We start from the raw sequence: 12,233 nt of genomic DNA on the forward strand, positions 1-12,233 counted from the left end.
TTAGGAGATCCCCTCATCCTGGGGGCAGAAAAGAACAGCTCCTGCCATGGTCTCTCACACCCAACAACAACTGGGAGTGAAATTAACAAGGATGCCAGAAATGATTCCTAACTCTGGGCACTGAACTGCACAGGGAAAAGCTGAGTTTAAACTGTTCTTTTGCAGACAGCAGCAGCAGGCATCTCAGCCAGTGTCCGTACTGCAAGCTAGAGCCTAGAGGAGAACCCCTGCTGGGGGTCGGGGGGGAGAGGAATGCAGAGCCTTGTCTGTAGCCTGGCTGGAGGAGGGGGAGGGAGGAGGCGAGAAACCAATGTGGCAGTGAGTTTTCCCCTTCCACTTGCTTTTATTAGCTCTGGATTTAAGCTGTGCAGCCAAATGCTTGTATTTGTTGTGTATGTTAGTATTGGAGAGATCCCCTCATCCCGGGGACAGACAAGGACTGCCCCTGCCATGGCCAAACACACCCTCCCCTTGACCCCCTTCCAGCAGCTACTGTGAGTGAAATTAACAAGGATGCCAGAAACCTAGGCCTGGGGCCTGAACCATCAGGGAACAGCTGAGTTTAAACTATTCTTATGCAGGGAGCAGGCTTCTCTCTCTCCCTCAGTCAGGCCTTGGCTACACTGGCGCTTTACAGCACTGCAACTTTCTCGCTCAGGGGTGTGGAAAAAAAACACCCCCCTGAGCGCTGCAAGATACAGCGCTGTAAAGCACCAGTGTAAACAGTGCCGCAGCGCTGGGAGCGCGGCTTCCAGCGCTGCAAGCTAATCCCCATGAGGAGGTGGAGTACGTGCCGTGACCACACTCGCACTTCAAAGCACTGCCGTGGCAGTGTTTCCGCAGCAGCTCTTTGAAGTGCGAGTGTAGCCAAGCCCTTAGTCTCCTTTTCTTACCCGGCCTCCATACTGGCCCGTACCAGCTTACTTTCACCCCTGGATGTATCCTCCATGAACTTATCTAGTTCTTTTTTTGAACCCACCTATACTTCTGGCCTTCACAACATCTTCTGGCGGCAAGTTCCACAGGTTGACTGTGTGTTGTGTGAAGAAATACTTCCTTTTCATTTGTTTTTAAACCTGGTGCCTAGTCATTTAATCAGGTGACCCCTAGCACTTCTTTATTCACTTTCTCCACACCAGTCATGATTTTATAGACCTCTATCATATCCTCCCCACTATTCATCTCTTTTCCAAGCTGAACAGCCCCAGTTGTCTTGATCTCTCCTCATATGGAAGCTGTTCCATACCCCTAATCCTTTTTTGTTGCCCCTCTCTGCACTTTTTCCCAATTCTAAAATAATCTTGGGGTTTTTTGAGTTGGGGTGACCAGAACTGCACCCAGTATGCAAGGTGTGAGCATACCATGGATTTATGTAGTGGCATATTTTCTGTATCTAACCTTTTTGCTAATAGTGCCTAAGATTGTTTAGCTGCTTTTAGTTGCTGCTGCTGCTGCACATTGAACACAAGATTTCAGAGAACTACCCGTGATGACTCCAAGATCTTTCTTGAATGGTAACAGAATTTAGACCCCATCATTTTGTATGGATAGTTGGGATTATGTTTTCCAATGTGCATTACTTTGCATTTATCAACACTGAATTTCAGGTGCCATTTTTGTTGCCCAGTCACCCAGTTTTGTGAGATCCCTTTCTAATACTTTGCAGTCAGCTTTGGATATCTTGAGTAATCTTATATCATCTGCAAGCTTTGCCACCTTAACTATTTGCCTCCTTTTCCAAATCATTTATGAATATCTTGAACAGCAGAAGTCCTGGTACAGATCCGTAGGGGACCCTGCTATTTACCTCTTGTCATTCTGAAAATTGACAATTTATTCCTACCCTTTTTCTTGTCTCTTAACCAGTTTCTGATCCATGAGAGGACCTTCCCTCTTATCCCATGACAGCTTACTCAGCTCAAGAGCCTTTGGTGAGGGACCTTGTCAAAGACTTTTTGAAAGTCCAAGTACACTGTAGCCAGTAGATCACCCTTGTCCATGTTTGCTGACACACTCAAAGAATTCTAATAGCTGCATGAGGCTTGAGTTTCCTTGACCCTTCCCCATGATATTGTATTTGCCCACATGCCTCATAATTCAGTTCTTTACTATTTCAGCCAATCTGCCTGGTCCTGAAGTTAGACTTACCAGCCTGTACTTGCCAGGATTACCTGTGGGCCCTTTTCTAAAATGTGGCATCATGTTAGCTATCCTTATCATGTGTTACAGAGGCTGATACAGGGAGAGGTTGCAAACCACAGTTAGTAGTTCTGCAGTTTCACATTTGAGTGTGTGCAGAACTCTTGGGTGATACCATCTGGTCCTGGTGACTCCTTATTGCTAAATTTATCTATTTGTTCCAAAACCACCTCTAATGCCATCTTAATCTGGGCCAATTCCTCAGATTTGTCACATAAAATGAATGTCCCAGGGGTGGTGATCACCTTCCTATCCTCTGCCTGTCCCTTTAGAGCACCAGGGCCAGTGCTGACTGCTGGGCTATTCAATTATTTTTTTGTCAAGGTCCAAAGTTCTTGATCAAGGTCTAGTCATGGTCCAGACTCCAGAGAAAATGATTAAAAAAAAAAAATTGGGGGGTCTCTTCAAAAGCATGTGGTGGTATGGATTTGGCCCACAGTTAACCTATTGACTCCACCCTTCCTGAGTGCCAGCTCATCACTACTCTTCAGAAGGTGTGCAGTGGGGATCAACTCCTCACAGAAACCATTGGAGGGATGCTGTTGCTCTGCAACCACACCTGGGGAGATATGTAACCTGCCCAATCACTCTCACTGACAATGGGGTACAGCTGGGCCAGGCCCTGGATAGGGTTTTCAAAAAAGCTCAGCACAGGGCCGAGTGGGGCCTGAGCACATGACCACACCTTGCAGCACCACGTGAGCTGTTGCTGGGTGCAGGCTGAATGCTGTTCCCACCCAGCTCCATCCTTGCTGCCCCATAGCACCCAAAACAACTGCCTGCTTTACAGCCTGGTGCTGCATGCGAGTAACTCCCAGAGAGCTTGCTAAGGCTGCAGGTTTGTCACTGCACGGGGCTTGTGGCACTGGAAACCCAGCTCCCTCCCACGGGAGCTAGCTGCAGCCAGCCTGGCTCTGCATGTGGAGGAGGGGGAGGCAGAGTTATGGAGTAAGAGGGGGTCTGACTCACTTGTGGCTGGAATTCTTTCTAAACTAGACCACGGCTGGAAGCATTAGGAGGGGCCAAACTAGGGTCCTCAACTAGCCTCTCCCATTGCAGTGCTGGGGGGAGCAAACATCCCAATGCTTCCTAACATAAAGGCTGTGGTAACTTTAGTCACCCTGATTGTGTGCAATGCTGGGCAGTCCCCCCACCCCCCAAGGCTGGACTCAGGCTGTTCCTCCAAGGCCTGAGCAGCACATCAGCAGGTGGCTTCCCAGCACAGTGCTGGGGGAGGGGGAAGCTGTTCTCTTTAGCTGATGTGTATGAAATGGAGCAATGCTGTGGGTCAGGCCCTGGGCCTGTTGTGTGTGCTGGGCAGGGAGTTATTCAGGTTGAGGTAAACTGGTCTCTACATTACCAGTTGTTTCCCCTCCCCACTTCTCTCTCCAGAGGGACAATAGCACCCTTCCTCATCTGGCCCATGGTAGCCCTGTTATATCTTTCTGTTGCGTATGTGTATACAGCAGCTAACCCCACATTGCCCTCTTCTGTGACTAGGTGGCCTAGCTTGCTCCTACCATAATCATTAATAGCCACAACTGCTGTGATTTTTTTCTTAAAGCCCCAGCTCCTGGAGTCAGGGCATCAAGGGAATCTCACTATTCATTTTCATGGGAGTCATCAAGGCTGGGGAGAAGCTTGAACCTGTGACTTCTGAAAGACCAGGCAGCAAATGGACTCCATGTATTATACCAAGATTTTGTGAGTTTTAGGCAGAGCTCATGCTTTGGGGGCCTGGCTTGAGTTTTGAGGGCTGGGGTTGGCTCATTTGAAAGCTGAAATGAAATTTCTCTGCTCCCCCTGGAATCCAGCCTGTCCCCTCAACTAGCCCAAGCTGCACCAGTAAAACCACATGCAAATGTTTCCATCATTTTAATCTTTTACATTTACCAAACCCTGCAGGCCACTGCCTCCTTCCATTCCTGCCTTCAGCCAGCTCCTAACAAACAGGCTAAGACATAGTCAAGCAAAACTCGAGGGCAGGGGTGTTCTTATTTTTTTGGGGGAGGGGGATCTTTAATCCTCTCACCTACTGCTGCCTCCGCTCTTGCTTCCTAGCACTCTGCTCCTCATTGGCCAGTACCTGCCTCACCCCACCCCTGACCACTGGACAGCAGCATAAGGCCACAGATGATTTCACAAACACCCCCTAACAGTGCATGTGGCTGGCTGCTTTTGGCCGAGGTCCTGGCTCTCACTGCAATGCAGCCTCTCCCTGGCATGACTTAATTCACAGCAGGGCAGGAGCTGCTGCTGCTGCCAGCACCTGGCCAGTTCAGTTACCCCAGATGCTGGTACACATAAATGGCCTGTTAATATAAACAGGCTGCTGCTGGCTCCAGCCTTCCACAGTAGGGCCCACATCAGCTCTAATGCCCCACTGGCTGAGGCGAGAGAGCAGAGGGGAGGCCACTTTCCTGTCTGTCTAAATTTGGTGCAGTGAGGAGGCTAGAACAAGTTCTGCTTGCTCCTGGCCTTGGGGCTAAACCCTGTTACTGGGCAGTGATGCCATTAGGTGCCCCCTGCTTAGCAGTCTTGAAGGTGTGGACGGCACCTGCTGACCTGAGCTCTGCAGGGACTGATTGCTGCAGGAACAGCAGCATGTGGGGCGGTCTTCCCACTACAGCCCTGCCTCTTGGGGCATTGCAGGAAGGAGATGAATGGTGCCAGGTTGGCCTGATCGTGATTTATGCTGTTTGCACCAAGCCGAGGCAGACACCCTGTCCCTGGGAGTACATGAAGGGCAGCATCGGACCCCCCCCCCGCCCCCAATTGTATGGTGAACAGAGGGAGCACTGCAGCAGCCTCACTGTTCTGGCCTTTCCCCTCTAAGCTCTTATCCCCCCCCCCCCCCCGGCCAAGCCTAGGCCAGCTCCTGCTATCGAGACTAGAGGGCAGTGGCTACCTTTGGGAAAGTGGTCATTTAAACACCACACACACACACACACACCCATCCCTACATTCACAGTCACTATACACACCACTCACTGGATCACAGGCTAACACACGAGTTCAGCACCACCCCAGAGAGAGCACAGGCAGGCTGTTTCCCTAGACACCTGCCCTAGCCTCCTGGCTCTAGTTGGGGCACACACAGCAGGACAAAGATGGGTGATGAGGCGCAACTCCAACCCCCACAAGACAACCCCCAAAGCCAGGCCCTATAACTTGCTCTGCAGGGACCAGGGCTGGTCCAGGCAGTGATATTACAATACATTCATAAGTGATTGATTGCACTGCTGTGCACTGCCATAGCTCCCCCTCCCCACATGGGGCCATTGCACAAGAGTCCATGGCTGCTGTTTAATGCTTTGTCCTAACAGCAGCTTTGCTGGAGAGTGGCTGGCTCCTCCATGGAGTGATATGCAAAGATCATGGCAGTGGTGGGTATTCCCGGTCAGTCCATGCCGCGTTGGCCTTCTCTTGTTGCTTCACCAGTGCTTGGCCTGCAGCCACAGTAGCACTTTTAAGCAGAACATGGCACCAGTGGGTGAAATGCAGCCCCATGTGGGCCCAGCTCCTAGTCGGAAGGAAACGCCTTTTTGCACTGAGGCTGCGCTGCTAGTGCTGTCCGTGGGCCAGTGTCAACACCACTGTAGAGCAAAACACAGCCGTTAAGGACCAGGTTTCATCCCCCGAGGCTGAAGGAACTTTAGGACAAAGCTTAAAGCATGAGATTTCCTCCCAGCCCCATTACTGCAGGGCCAGTGCCATGTGCATGTCTCAGGGTAATCGGAAGGCTCATCTCTTCAAAATGGGCCATTCCTTTTAGGTATCCAACAGGAAGCACCCTGAGTTTGATTCTCACAAATGCTGGGCCCTGCCACACCACCAGGTGTCAGCAGAAGGTGTGAGTGGTTAACTCCTCTGGAATAATCACTTTCACATTGGACACCCACAATGGGTGATTGCTTGAAATTTTGGACTTAAGTTGAAGTGATTTTTCGCCTTTGAGTGGGAGGGTTTAACGCTGGCTCCTCAGAAAGGCCAGGAGGTGGGTCAGTTATAGAGCTGAGGCAGAAGACATCACAGTAGGTGGGAAATTTTTTTACCAGTTTTTCAATATTTCAAGATTTTCTGAAAATCAGATTATTTCCTCCCACCTTCATGATTGGCTGTTCCTTTTGTATCACGGTTCTGGGGCAATGAAGCTGGCAGGTAGCTCTTCATTACATTGAGCAGGGCAGTTTTTCCAATTTAACATCAAAACATGAGCAAGAGGTCAGAGGCCCCCGGCTACTGGAGGAGCGTTGGTGGTCGGTCATTGTCAGAGGCTGGAGTACCTGCTGCACCAATCCTGTCCTGAATTGAACTGGACTGAATAAATTACAGGTTTACATCTCACTGCAATAAATATGTTTTCTTGGAAACTATTTACAGAATTTAAATACATTTTATGGCTGAACAACAGTAGTAGAGCAGGGGTGGGAGGTTGGGTGGTTGTTTTTTTGTGTGGTATAGTTCATTATATCAACTTCCAAAGCTGCCATGGTGAAATGTCAGAAGGTTCTCGAGCCTGCGTGAGCTGGTCCCCCCCCGATGCCCGGAAGGAGCCCCCCTCCTCTGAGTCTAGCAGGAGCCTCAAGTTCCCTATTTTTACTTCACAGAAGCCTTTTGAATGGCACTGAATGGTGGCAGGGGAGGTGAGTTGCCTTTGGGTGGGACGGATGGTGGGAGACCAGGTGGGACTCACAAGGCTCATGTGCCCCTGGGATCAATAGGAGTCAGGGACACTCAGCACGGCCTGAAATGGGTTTCTGGTTCTGGAACCCAAGAGATTTGGTGTTCAGAGGAGGGAACCAACATGCTACCCATGTAGTGCCATGAGGATAAAGGGAGCTCCGTCACCTCTGGCTCAAAATAACTAAGACAAGAGGAATGAGGGCCGGTGGTTCAGGACATCGTGTCCAGTCATCTCAGCAGACAACCCAATAAGCCCCTGGGCTGCTGGAGGAACCAACTACATTCCATAGGCAGGTAACTGGCAAACTAAAGCAATATATACACTCGCTGCTCTGAGCGGCCTTTGGATGAGACCCGGGCGGGAACGGTGGCCCAGCATGCACTATACTCTTCCGGGATGGGCTATATTGCCACGAGCCCAAACGTATCACAGCTTTGAAATGAAGACTAGAAAAGCCATGGTGATGGCGAGGTATGCCCTAGTGCCTGTTCCCCCACAGCCCTGTGAAAGAGGCACTGTCCCTCCCTGAAGGTGGGACATGAGAATGTGTAACCTTTGACTGTGTCAAGTTTTCTGCCTCGGATGGGTCACAGCTGGCACTGTAGTCTCACAGATCTGGCCATTTCATAGAGTTTGCTCCCACCTCACCACTTGCTGCTGGCTGCCTGATCTCACGTAACTCCATCTCTTTCACACTGAAGCCTGGAAGTAGCCAACTAAATGTGACAGCTGCTATGGAACCCCCTGGCAACCCCAGCTGCACACATACAGCTTGGTCCTTCCTTCTAGCTCACAGGTACGTATGGAAATGAACTGCTGAACTGAAACCATCAAGCACAGAAACCAAAACCACAAGGGTAATCAAGGGCAAAGACGCGCAGACCAACAATCTTTGGCTAACATGGAACTGTAAACTCTTCAGGGGCATGCTTGAGAGCGATGATGAGAAATATTCTAGTGTAAGGATTCCACAGCATCCCATTCTGGGCCGTTTGCTGATGGGCTGCATCTGCATCACGATCAAACGCTCAAGAACAGATGCCTAGGTGTTTACAGTTCTAGAATGACTGTGAAGTTGCTAGCATTCTAGGGTGCCTGTTCTAGATGTCAGGTTCTAGAGGGCCCATCCAGAGTTAAGATTCCCCATCACCGACACTAGCCTTGTTCTTTTTCCTTTATATGCTTTGCTAGGGATGGCTGCTGATGTCTTTAATTCCCTGGAGAATCCTCTTCATATGGCCCACCTTTGTTATCCCCAGATCCTGAATAAAAGAAGAGCAGACAAAGTTGAATAAACGCGCACCTGACAAATACACAAAGCGTCTCTGAACCACAGGGGAGCATCAGACATTTTTATTACTGATGAACATGGGCTCCAGTCCTGCAATCCTTGCACCCCAGCCTCCCTCAGCAGTCTAGGTGGAGTGCGCAGGATCGAGTTCTAGGGCTCAGCGGCATGTGAAGCACAGCAGCATATTAGCAAATGCAGCTAGGAAAACATTGGCTTAAAAGTCCTGCTAGATTTCTAGCCAACTATCTGCCTGCCCCTTGGTCAGAATCCAGCCCCCACTCCATGGGAAGCAACTCTCACCCCAAGCAAAACTGCAAGTCCAATCCAGCCAGGATGCTGGCATTTAGGAAACTGCTGGGGCAGGTGGCTGGCTAAGAATGGGCCCCGTGCCCAGAGATGACATATCCCGCTTACCAGGCTGGCAGCAGCAGCAGGATGGTGCCCCATGCTGGGACCCATTGCCTTCCATTCACCGGTTGGGGTCTGGGGTTGCCCACAGGGAAGGAGAGCCCCAGGACTTGAGGGGCACCGAAGAGGGCTTTGAGGCCTGCTCCATAGCCCACCCTGGCTGCAGGTGTGGGAGGAGACACTGAAATAGAGAATCCAAAGGCATGCCGTAGCCACCTCCCCCAGGCTAGGGGGTAGGGCAGGCTAGAGGAGAGGAGCAGGGCAGGGTGTGTGAACTGCACAGGCCACGGGGGCAGCAGGTTGAGGGAGCTGAACAGGGTATGTGTCCTGGGCTGGCAGGATGGGGTAGCGGGTAAGGGCCTGTGTACTGGGGAAGCAATGGCAGGCTGGTCAGGGGAGTGGGGCAGGGCATGGGTACCAGGGAGGCAGACAGCTGGCAGGATGTGGGAGTGGGGCAGAGTGTTTGAACTGGGCAGGAGGATACTAGTGGGGAAGTGGGACAAGACATGTGAACCAAGCAGGCCGAGGGGACAGCAGGCCAGGGGAGGGGGCTGGCCGTGTGAACTGGGCAGGCAGGGGGATGGCAGGATGGGGTAAGGCATTTGAACCAGGCAGGCCGAGGGAACAGCAGTTCAGGGGAGCGGGGCAGGGCGTGTGTACTGGGCAGGCAGGTGGTAGGCTGGTTGGGGGAGTGGGACAGGGAGTGTGAACTGGGCAGCCAGAAGGCTGGTAGGATGGCAGGGTGATTGTGCCCCCCTAAGGTGCTGTGGAAATATGCTTATGAATGTATATATGACATAAGTGGACATATCTGAACATATCTCCCTAAAGGTTATGATCTACTGAATCTATTCATCCTATTTGTATGCATTGGTGTATTTGAAATTATGAATCTTGGCTGTGTACTTGCTTGATTTCTAAGATGCCTTAGTAAGCATTTGCTCAGCTTCTTGAGAAAGGAATGTGCAAATTAAGTGCCCAATCAAGAAACACTTAAAGGACAATGAATCTTGGAAGGCTCCAATCCACCTAAGAAGTCTACCTGAGGATGTTCAGGGTAGGGTGTAGACAATGGCTGCTGCCTGTAAAAACTGGGTCATGCATGGACATCTGACTTGCCCATGTGACTCCAAAACGTTATCTTGGAGCTGGAGTGGGGTGTCTCCATCTACAAGAGAGAGTCTATTTAAACCCCTGGGAGATCCCTCTATTTTGTCTTCAGCTTCTCAAGAGATAGCCTCTCCACCACCAAGGATACCTGAAAGAGACTGGAACAAAGGACAGTAACTATAGGGGGTGTGAGTAATTGCTAGACCCAGACTAGAAGGAGACTAGTCTGTAAAAGAAAGCTTACTGGAACACCACGGAGGGTGAGATTTTGTCTGTATTCGGTTTTCTTACTGTACTAAACTCAGACTTGCCTGTTTTATTTTATTTTACTTGGTAATTCACTTTGTTCTGTCTGCTGGCACTTGGAACCACTTAAATCTTACTTTCTATATTTAATAAAATCCCTTTTTACTTATTAATTAACCCAGAGTATGCACTAATACCTGGGGGTGGGGGGGAAACAGCTGTGCATCTCTCTCTATCAGTGTTATAGAGGGGGAACAATTTATGAGTAAAACGGATTTATTGGGGGTTTGGACCCCATTGGGAGTTGAGCATCTGAGTGTTAAAGACAGGAATACTTCTTAAGTTGCTTTCAGTTAAGTCTGCAGCTTTGGGGCATGTGGTTCAGACCCTGAATCTGTGCTGGAGCAGACTGGCATGTCTGGCTCAACAAGACAGGGTGCTGGAGTCCCAAGTTGGCAGGGAAAGCAGGGGCAGAAGCAGTCTTGGTACATCAGTTGGCAGCCCCAAGGGGGTTTCTGTGATCCAACCTGTCACAGGGGGAATGGGGCAGGGTGTGTGTATCGAGCTAGCAGGATGGGGGAGTGGGGCAGGGTGTGTGTACTGGGCAGGCAGGAGACTGGCAGGATGGAGAGGTGGGGTAAGGCATTTGAACCAAGCAGGCCAAGGGGGCTGCAGTTCGGGAGGGCAGGGCGTGTGTACTGGGCAGGCAGCAGGCTGGTTGGGGGAGTGGGATGCGGCGTGTGAACTAGGCAAGCAGGGGGCTGGACGGATGTGGTAGTTGGGCAGGGTGTGTGTACGGGGTAGGCAAGGGGCTGGCAGGATGTGGTAGTGGGTCAGGGCGTGTGTACTGGACAGACGGAGCAGGCTGGTTGGGGGAGCGGGGCAAGGCTGGTTGAAAAATTGTAGTTGGATGTTTTCTGTCAGAAAATGCTGTTTGGGCTAAACTTAACTTTTTATGAAAGATGGATTTTGACAACATTTTCCACAAAAGATGTGATATTTAAACAATTTTTAAAAAGAGCCCTTTAAGTTATTCAGGCTCTAATGTCCATGTGAATCAATGGCAGGCAGGCGCCAAGCACCGGTGAGGATTTGGCCCTCAGTGTACTAACTGGAGGAGCAGCTGGAGAAATGATTCCAGGTTAATAGCACAGCTGCTCCTTCAAAGCAGGGTGCGGTCTCCACAGCCCAATTCAGCTCTGGACCGGTCTGCCAGGAAGAGACCTACTGGTACCAGATGTGATAGGGACACCTGCTCAGTAGAGAATTCCCCGACTCCCCACCCTAAACCTCCCAGCTCATTTCACCTGGCTGTCCAGGAATGAGTGTGACCATGCCCTGGGGGTGGTAGGCTCTGGATCTCATTCCCAAGCCCCACGTCCACTCAGGTGCTTCATTAATCACCCAGGCCAGGTAGCTGGAGGAGAGGAATGGAGGTTGTGGCTTGTGCTATGGAATCCCTGGCTGGGAGTCACCATCTCACCTCCCAGCTGCGGGAAGCCAGTGCTGTGCAGCGACACCATGACTCCTCTGGTTCTCGAGGAGCCCGTCTATTCTGACAGCGCAGCATCACCCGCAGTGAAATGCAAATATACTGACTCATAGGGCAGGTGCAGTATGCAAGTGCAGCCCTGCCGATGCCATTCAAGTGCCATGCCAATGACTGGGTCCCAGGTGAGGGGCTAACATGCCAACTCAACCCTGCCAAGGCAATTCCATGCTGGCTTACAATCGTTCATGGGGTTCTGCCAGGAGCAAGGCTGCACCAATCAGGTGGCATTCTGCCCATAACTGTGCCCAGGCAGTTCAATGGGGCACTGATGGAGAGAGTCATGCTGCTGCGGTCAGAAAAGCAAGTCATGCAAGTACCTTCAAGTCTCTTCTCTCCAGCAGGATCAGCTCTGAGCCCTGGATGTCATGGCGGAAAAAAATGTCTTTGTATTCCCCTAAGCCAAGCGCGTCCAGCCAGGCCGCCACCTCCTCAGCGCCCCATTTCTCCACTAGCAAAAAGGGAAAGCAAAGACGATCGACTCAGCAGCGAAAAGTGGACAGAGGCGCAGCCGAAAGCAACACGCACACACAGAGAAGCACAAAGCCAGGCAGGGCGAGAGTGCAGGCAGCAGGCAGCAGCATTCCAGCAGGGCAGTATCCCATGCGTGGGGCTCAGGTGCTATCCGCACCCCCAGATGGAAATGCTTCCTTGCTACAGCCAAGATCTGTTCCAGGCAGCTCTGCTCAGAAGAGGGGCCCTGCCAGAGTCCCACTGATTTCTGCTCCCTCGCCTCCCTAGCA

At 51.1% G+C, this 12,233-nt stretch overlaps 1 protein-coding gene across 12 annotated transcripts in view; it reads right to left on the reverse strand.

Moving 5' to 3' along the window:
• Positions 1–4,059: 4,059 nt before the first annotated feature.
• DGKK (diacylglycerol kinase kappa) overlaps positions 4,060–12,233 on the reverse strand; it is a 213,923-nt gene continuing 205,749 nt past the window's right edge. For 8 of the 12 annotated variants that reach the window (XM_030574330.1, XM_030574334.1, XM_030574333.1 and 5 more), the window contains 2 exons: positions 11,811–11,941; positions 4,060–8,148 (listed from right to left, as the gene is read on the reverse strand). In XM_030574330.1, coding sequence (XP_030430190.1) covers positions 8,074–8,148; positions 11,811–11,941 — 206 coding nt within the window. In that variant the 3' untranslated portion in view covers positions 4,060–8,073. The remainder of the gene's footprint in view (positions 8,149–11,810; positions 11,942–12,233) is intronic. The other 4 variants (XM_030574338.1, XM_030574337.1, XM_030574339.1 and 1 more) reach the window with 1 other exon arrangement.

The sequence above is a fragment of the Gopherus evgoodei genome, chromosome 9 (genome assembly GCF_007399415.2).
Source record: "Gopherus evgoodei ecotype Sinaloan lineage chromosome 9, rGopEvg1_v1.p, whole genome shotgun sequence".
NCBI classification, from domain to species: domain Eukaryota; kingdom Metazoa; phylum Chordata; order Testudines; family Testudinidae; genus Gopherus; species Gopherus evgoodei.